General features: G+C 46.1%; 1 protein-coding gene across 1 annotated transcript in view; it reads right to left on the bottom strand.

Moving 5' to 3' along the window:
- The window catches only part of msrb2 (methionine sulfoxide reductase B2), a 60439-nt gene extending 56327 nt beyond the window's left edge, over positions 1-4112 (bottom strand). The window contains exon 1 of the mRNA XM_043690452.1: positions 3935-4112. Within this exon, the coding sequence (XP_043546387.1) occupies positions 3935-4049 (115 nt within the window). The 5' untranslated portion in view covers positions 4050-4112. The remainder of the gene's footprint in view (positions 1-3934) is intronic.
- Positions 4113-9230: the final 5118 nt, after the last annotated feature.

The raw sequence follows: 9230 nt of genomic DNA, 5'->3' as shown, positions 1-9230 counted from the left end.
GGCTCCAGCACCAGCTGCTCCAAGAATCCATCTCTGAGGCACTCCACAAAGTCTCTTTCTTGAGGCCCAATACCATCCTGATTCTCCCAGTCTACCTGCATGGTAAAATCCCCTGACATCTTCACGACAGGCCAATTTCAGCTCCTGATTTAACTTACATCCGACATCCAGACTACTGTTTGGGGGACATCTAGCCTATCTAGTCTCTCAGGCAACATTCCCATGAGTTCTGATGAATTGATTCCGGACTAAAAATGTTAACTCTCCTTTCTCTTCACAAATGCTGTAAGATCTGCTGAGCTTCTCCAGCAATTTGTTTTGTTTAACATTCTGGTGAATCTCTTCTGCACAATCTCCAGTGCAATCACATTTTCCCTACAGTGGTGACCAGAACTGCATATTGTACTCCAGCTGTGGCCTAACTGATGTTATCATAGTCTCCTTGTTTTTGTATTCAATGCATTGTCAAATATCCCAGGCACCTCCTTAATCACCTTGTCTACTATCCTGCCACCTTCAAGGATGCATGGACATGCATCTTCAGAAATGACATTAAATCCATTTTAAAAAATAGTCAAGAACATATTTCTGAATGCTTCCACATCTTATTCATTGAAGATCTTAGTGTCTGCAGAACATAGGCAAGCTTAATCATGCTCTCCAATTTCAATGACATAATTTTCTCCAGACCTGGAACATTCAGGCAGTACCATTCCTAAATTAGAGAGCTGTGGGCTCAGAATCCAACCCAGCAAATAGAGGCACATAGTACAGACTAGCAAGGGAGTAAATTCCAGATAGTATTAATTAATAGATAAATCATCTTAAAACAGAGAGAAAGAATGTGTAATTACACATAGGAAAGACAGAGAAAGGAAGGAAGTGAATTTGTGTACATACACTATTTGGAGGAGAAAGTGAGGTCTGCAGATGCTGGAGATCAGAGCTGAAAATGTGTTGCTGGAAAAGCGCAGAAGGTCAGGCAGCATCCAGGGAACAGGAGAATTGACGTTTCGGGCATAAGCCCTTCTTCCTGAAGAAGGGCTTATGCCCGAAATGTCGATTCTCCTGTTCCCTGGATGCTGCCTGACCTGCTGCGCTTTTCCAGCAACACATTTTCAGCTACATACACTATTTCACAAACTCGAGATGTTTTTTGGCATTCCAGAGCCAAAGTGTTATTTTGGAGAATATGAACTGCTGCAATCTATGAAAAGGTGGTTCAGCCAATTTTCACAAAACGCCTTGTCTGATCAGAGCTAAACAACACCAGGAGAACTCTCTGAACGTTTATTTTCAAATAGTGCCATGGGATCCTTTACATCTACCTTACAGGACAGTCATAGTTTTGTTGAAATAGCTGAGAGACAGCTGGGTGGACAGAGCAGCACTCCCTTGCTAGCTTGTACTATATGCTCCACTTGGACCTGGAACCCACAGCTTTCTGATTCAGGGTTGAGTACGCTACCTCAGACTGAGGACCAAGGCTGGCCTCTGTAACACGCCTTCATTATGGTAGATGGATGTGTACTGGAGTAGATGTCCATGGTGAAAAGGAGGCATTGGGGGCCAGGGAACCAAAACTCATGGAGGAGGTGGAGGGCATGGATGGTGTCTCAAATGTATGTGGGGAGTTCCTGGACTAAGGGGCCAGGATGGTATGCAGAGATAAGGACTGTCTCCTAAAGTTGGTCAAAGGGATTAGAAATGAGATTTCTGGTGGTCTGTCTACTGAAAATCAAGGTGGGGTTGGGGTTTATCAGGAATGTTTGTGGGGTAGGGATTGGAGGCAGCCTGCTGGGATGTAGAGGGAATTGACTTTCGGTGGGATGTTACTCATGCCCCTCTACACATTAACAGCACAGAGGTGGAACAAGTGTATCAAGCTCCTGGGAGTGGTCAACAACAAGCTTTCTTGGACTCTTCATGTGGATGCAGTGGTTACAAAGGCCCAACAACGTCTCTTCTTCCTCAGGCAGCTGAGGAAACTTGGCATGATGGCGAATACCCTTGGCAACTTTTATAGGTGCACCATCAGAAGCATTCTGTCTGGATGTATCACTACCTGTCTGGATGTATCACTAACTGTACCATTCAAGATCGAAGACACTTGCAGAGAGTGGTGAACTCGGCCCAGACAATCACAAAGGCCAACCTCCCATCCATAGAATCCATCTACCAGGCCCACTGTCAAGGAAAGGCCGCCAGCATTCTTAAAGATCCATCCCATCCTGGCAATGTTTTTCTACAAACTCTAGCATTGGGGAGATGGTACAGAAGTCTGAACACACGCACCGGCCGGTTTTGCAACAGTTTCTCCCACTGCAACTCCCAGGTCATTTCCTCTGCCCTGAAGCTCTTCAACCATGTCGTGAAACAAACTCGCTACCACAGCCACATTTGCTTCCTCAGTGCCTGCCTCCGTAACCAACTCATCCCACACGGACTCCAGACCACCTTTAAACCAGCAGAGTTCGGCAAACTTCCAGCTCAGCACTGTCCCCATGACTTGTCCGGACTTGTCCGACCTGCCTCGCTCCTTTTCCACCTATCCACTCCACCCTCTCCTCCCTGACCTATCACCTTCATCTCCTCCCCCACTGTACTCTATGCTACTCTCTTCCCACCCCCACCCTCCCTTAGCTTATCTCTTCATGCTTCAGGCTCACTGCCTTTATTCCTGATGAAGGGCTTTTGCCCGAAACGTCGATTTCAAAGCTCCTTGGATGCTACCTGAACAGCTGTGCTCTTCCAGCACCACTAATCCAGAAACAGTTTCTATCCTAATGTTGTTAGAGTACTGAATGGACTCACAAACTCTTAACATTTGCCTGTACCTGTGTTTTGTCGCTGTTTACCTATTATTATTTAGTATCTATGCTACTTAACTGTGTGATCTGCCTGTATTGTTCGCAAGACAAAGCTTTTCACTGCCTCCGTATACGTGACAATAAATTCAATTCAATTCAACGGAGGGAAGTTATCATCGATCACATTATATCGGGTTACAATTAAGAACTTCAATTTCCACAACACTGGTGCAACGGTAAGTTTGACTACCAGCCTGTCCCCGGATGCTGCCTGAATTGCTGTGCTCTTCCAGCACCACTAATCCAGAATCTGGTTTCCAGCATCTGCAGTCATTGTTTTTACCAGTTTAAAGTCGCAACGCGCTGTAGTCACCTTCTCTTGCCTGTTTTTACATTGCTGACTACTGCCAGGTTTTGCACACAGCACCAGAGCGATATCAGATTGATTGGGAAAGGGATCAAACGGTGCTCAATCTAACTAGCGCGCACCCAATCAAATCTTCCGAGAGACCAGTCGAACCGCGCGAATATCCAAGCGTTTGAACTCTGAAGTCCACGTTGCAGCATATTGTTTTGCTGGTTTTGGCTCAGGCGAGCATAGAATACTATATACAAAAATAAACCCTTTGACATGTCTCTTGAGTTGGTGCCGAATCATCTCTGGCCGCTCACTCCGAATTGACAGTAAAAGAAAATTTACAGTACACGAGCATCTTAAAATCAGTATTGAGAAATGCACTATCTGTATTAAAAACGAAAGTCTTGACATTCGGAGTGTCAGTGTGGACTTGTTGGGTCAAATGGCCTGTTTCCACACTGTGGGGATTCTATGATGATTTATATGATTTTAGCTTCAGAACCAATGGAATTGCTCGAAAGGCATAAAATCGCACATTTCAAACCAGATCCTGTGCAACCATTAAAACAAACACTACTGAGCATTCTGAAGCACATTCGCATCAAAGGGCAGAGCAGTCCTTTTTATTTTGTAGCTGGAAAAGCGAACCTCCAGATCACAGGGTGGAAATTTCCACTTCAACCTGCAGCCCAGTGAATTTTAGCGGATGGTTGCTCAGTGCAGACTCAGATCCCAGCAAACCAAGATCAGCTCCCACCCTACCTACCCGTCAGTGTATAAACATGTCGTGGCCCCTGACGACTCTTCGATGCGATGAGAGCTTTGGGAAAGTTTTTGCTGAAGAAAACTTTGGGAAAACGAGCGACGAAGCCAGCGGCCATGGTTATCAATATACCGTCCCCGCAGCCCTCGCCTTGGTCATCTGCCCGCCCACAAACCCAGCTCGCTGACGTCGGCTGTTACAAACATCTTACAAACAGCGTGTCAAAGGGTATGACCACCCACCTACCCACACCCCCCCAGGCCAGTCAGCCCCCACTGCCAAGTGAAGGGCCGACAATAGTGGTTGTAAAACATTACACTAACCCTTCTCGGCTACAAAAAGAATGCGGTCAGTATCGGTGTGCATGTTTAAACGCGTTGTTGTTGAACCCTTTCGCTGCCATTAGGCAAGCAATTGCTGTAAACAAAGGCAGACAGCACTAAAGAGTTGCATTTGCTCAAGATACCTCTTATCTCTGACAGCCAGTTCGATCTTGCTAGAAAATCGTTGGTAGTTTGGAGGAGACAGAGTTCCATCAACATTTATTTTACTCAGGCATAATTTAGCTTTACCAGTCCTTTTTGCACACGAATACTGGTTCAGTAAATGGAAGGACCCCTTACAGAAATGGAATTTGAATATAAAACCGCACTAATAGAAACCCAATGAAAACAACCAATGCTGGATATCACAGCGGGTCAGGCAGCAACCATGGAGAGAGAGCTGGAAATGTGTTGCTGGAAAAGCGCAGCAGGTCAGGCAGCATCCAGGGAACAGGAGAATCGACGTTTCGGGCATAAGCCCTTCTTCAGGGAGCTGAACTGAAGTATGGAATAGACAGTATTTGCTATTGTTTGAGAGGAGAGGCGAGGAGGGGAGGGGGGGGGGGGGCGCGGTGGCAGTGGTAGGGTGTAGACTGCTGGTGAAGAAAATATGTTGATAGTTCAGATTAAGTGATCACAATGTGAGAGTAGTGTGTCTAACTGCCAGACTGGAAAGAGAAGACAGTCCCACTGGGTGGGGGAGGAGAGAGAAGACACTGTGACAGAATATAAGGGGCAAAGATAAAAGAAAGGGGAGAAATGGAAGTCGGTTCACAATTTGAAGGCGTTGAACTCAATTTAAGTCCAGAAGGCTGTAAAGTGCATAGTCTGAACATGAGATGTTGTTTCTCTAGTTTGCTCTGTGATGTAGGATGCTGAGGACAGACAAGTGGGCATCCGAGCCCACAGTCTTTTCAGGTGAAGCAGCATTTCACCTGTACCTCTTACAATCTTGCGTTGTAGTCACTGACGAAGAGTCATCCAGACTCGAAACGTTAGTTTGCTCTCTCTCCATGAATGCTGTCTGATCTGCTGTGATTTCCAACATTTGTTGTTTTCAGTACAGATTCCAGCATCTGCAGTAATTTGCTCCTACATTGTGTTTAACCGACTGCCATGTCTCTTCGAGGAATGCCTACCTTGAAGAATTGAATTGAATTGAATTGAATTTATTGTCACATGTACCGAAGCACAGTGAAAAGCTTTGTCTTGCGAGCAATATAGGCAGACCACATAGTTAAATAGCATAGGTTTGCTGTTTAACTATTTTGCTGTTGTTTACCTATTATTTACTTAACAGCAAAATAAAAACACAGGTACAGGCAAATGAGAAGAGTTTGTGAGTTCATTCAGTATTCTAACAGTAGGGTTGAAACTGTTTTGAAACTGGCTGGTGGTTGTGTTCAGGCTTCGGTACCTTCTCCCCAATGGTAGAGGTTGTAGGAAAGCATTGCCAGGGTGGGATGGATCTTTGAGAATGCTGGCAGTCTTTCCTTGACAGTGGGCCTGGATTCTATAGATGGGAGGTTGGCCTTTGTGATTGTCTGGGCCTATTTCACCACTCTCTGTAATTGTCTCTGATCTTGAATGGTACAGTTGCCATACCAGGTAGTGATACATCCAGACAGAATGCTCTCAGTGGTGCACCTATAAAAGTTGGCAAGGGTATTTGCCTTCATAGCAAATTTTCTCAGCTGCCTGAGGAAGAAGAGACATTGTTGGGCCTTTGTAACCAGTGCATCCACATGAAGAGTCCAAGAAAGCTTGTTGTGGATGACCACTCCCAGGAGCTTGACACTCTCCACTCGTTCCACCTCTGTGCTGTTAATATGTAGGGGGGGTATGAGTAACATCCCGCCGAAAGTCAGTAGTGAGTTCCTTGGTTTTGCTCTTTCCTCTGACAGGAATTTCGATTGCCTCTTTAAATCTTTGTTTCCATTTCACTGCTGGTGTTCCACAAGGTGTTTGCCAAAACCCGCTTCTATAGCCATGTTTCCCTTCTCAGCAACTACCAATGACTCAGAACGACCCTGCATGGATTTCAATTCAAGTTTCACCCTTCGTGTTTCGAATCCACCCAGGAGTACAAGTATCTCCAGGACATACAGTATTCTTCAAACTGCTGCTCCCATTGCATCCTGGGATCCACAATCAATGCCATGCGTCATCATATATGCACACATGACTCCACTCTACAGCAATATTGACTCATTCTCTTTCAAAGCTGCATGGTTCCCCAGTCACACATTATCCTTCACCTCGTACATTGCCTCAACAAAAGACTTTTTCTTTGGCACATCAAGGCACACGAGCTCCAGCAGCATATGCACTCCAACATCCGTCCTGCAGGCCATCCTTTGGCAGTCATCACTTTCCGGCCCCCAGATGCCATCATTTTCTGTCTCCTCGAGGCCACTTCCCCTAACCCCAGCCCTTGCCATGTTTTCACCATACCGCCTGACCTTCCTGTTTCAGAGTCTGAACATACTGTCCTCAGCAAAGGATTCAGCCTCATATCTTTAAGGGACCACCTTAATAAATTTCAAGCTCGTCATTATGTTGAACTGTTTTTGCTCCATCTCTACCCTCACTTCATCAGGCAGGATTCCACCCATCCACGCTCCCCACATCCCTCCTCGGCAGTTCCACTGATCCCACTTGTTCCACCTCTGTGCTATTAATGTGTACGGGGGGCATGAGTAACATCCTGTCGAAAGTCAATAGTGAGTTCCTTGGTTGTGCTCTTTCCTCTGACAGGAATTTTGATTGCCTCTTTCACTGTGTACATCTTTGTTGCTTTCCATTTCACTGCCTCCAGTATTCACCCTCTACTTGGACCCCTTCCCCCGGCTTCTTATTTGCCCTCGATCTCTCCATTGAAAGCTGCCGACATGACATCAACTGTCTCAATTTCTCTGCTCCTCTCACCCATTCTAACCTTTATCCTTCTGAAATTGCAGCACTTAACTCTCTTAGTTACAACCCTAACCTTGCTATCAAACCCAACAACAAAGGTGGTGCCACTGTAGTTTGGTGCACTGAGCTTTACCCTGCGGAGGCTCAAAACTATCTCTCGGACACTTCTTCCTACTGCCCCCGGATTATGACCCCACATCCAAACATCAAGCCATTGTTGCAGACCTGTCATTGACCTCATTACCTCCAGAGATCTTACCCCCATTGCCACCAACCTCGTAGTCTCTCAACTCCAAACTGCCTGTTTCTACTTCCTTCCCAAAATCCACAAATCAGACTGCACCCAGTAGGCCCATCATATCAGCCTGTCCTGCCCCACTGAGCTCATTTCCTCCTAACTTGACTCCATCCTCTCTCCACTTGTCCAGACCTTGCTGACCTACATTCGCGATTTCTCTGATGGGCACTCCACCATATTGACAATTTACAGTTCCCCTGACCCTAATTGCTTCCTGTTCACCATGGATGTCCAATCCCTCAATACCTCCATGCCCCACCAGGACAATCTGCAAGCTCTCAGCTTTTTCCTTGACCAGAGACCTGAGCACTCCCCATCCCCCACCATTTTCCTCTGCCTAGCTGAATTGGTCTCTCACTGAACAATTCCTCCTTTAATTCATCTCACTTCTGGTAAGTCAAACAAGTGACTATGGGCACCTTTTGGGTCCCAGTTATGACTGCCTGTTTATGGGGGTATGTGAAACAATCCTTGTTCTAATCCTACACTGGCACCCTATCGAACTCTTATCGATACATCGGTGACCAATTTGGTGCAGCTTCATACTCCTGCCAGGACGTTGAAAGATTTGTTCATTTTGCCTCGAATTTCCACCCCTCTATAACTTTCACATCATCCATTTCCGACACATCCCTTCCTTTCCATTGACCTCTCTGTCTCCATTTTCGGGAATAATCTGTCCACTGCCATCCACTACAAAGCCTCTGACTCCCATAGCTACCTTCACCACAACTCTTCCCACCCACATCCTGCAAGGATTCTATCCCACTCTTCCAGTTCCTTCGCCTGTGTCGCATCAGTTCGGATGATGCCACCTTCCAAAACAGAGCTTCATCCGTAACCATAGTTTCCCGCCCACTGTGGTTGACGTGGCCTTCAACAGCATCCAATCTATCACACGTGCTTCCACCCTTTCCCCTTCCCATCACTCTCAACACCGTGATCAGGTCCCTCTTGTTCTTATTTTTCATCACACCAGCCTCTGCATTCAAAGGATCATTCTCCACCATTTCAGCCAACTCCAGTAGAATGACACCACTAAACACATCTTCCCCTCACTCCCCCGTCTGCATTTTACAGGGATCATTCCCTCCTGGACACCTGAGTCCATTCCATGACCACCAACACCAAACCCCCTTCTCATGGTACCTTGCCATGCAACACCTGCCCCTTCACCTCCTCCCTGCTCGCCATCCAAGGGCCTAAATAGTCTTTCCAAGTGAAGCAGCATTTCACCTGTACCTCCTCCACTCTTGTGTATTGTGTTCACTGCACCCAATGTGGCCTACCCTACATTGGAGAAACCAAACGCAGACTGAGTGGCCACTTTGCAAAACACCTCCAGTCTGTACACAAGCATGACATGGACCTTCCTGTAGCTGGCCAATTTAACACACCATCCTGCTCGCATGCCCAATTATCTGTCCTTAGCAAGCTGAGCTCCAGTGAATCACAGTGCAAACTGGAGGAACAACATCTCATCTTCTGACTAGACACTTTACAACCTTCTGGACTTAATATTGAGTTCAACATCTTCAAATTGTGAACCAAGACAAGGATCTTGGGTAATCCAAGATGGAGGATGGGAAAAATTTCTGGCTGTAACATGTGCTCCTTTTTGAGGTATTTTAGGTGTTAGAGGTGATTTCCTCAAATTCCAGGAGCAGCAATTACTGTTTTATATGTTGTTGCATTGTTCTGGAACTTTGGGGGATAAAAAAGTCAAAACGACAGCACTTTTAAAAGGGAGAAGAACAGATAA

Source organism: Chiloscyllium plagiosum, chromosome 5 (assembly GCF_004010195.1).
Source record: "Chiloscyllium plagiosum isolate BGI_BamShark_2017 chromosome 5, ASM401019v2, whole genome shotgun sequence".
Lineage (NCBI taxonomy): Eukaryota > Metazoa > Chordata > Chondrichthyes > Orectolobiformes > Hemiscylliidae > Chiloscyllium > Chiloscyllium plagiosum.
Note: the sequence above shows the minus strand (reverse complement) of the source record. Positions and strands in the feature narration are given on the sequence as shown.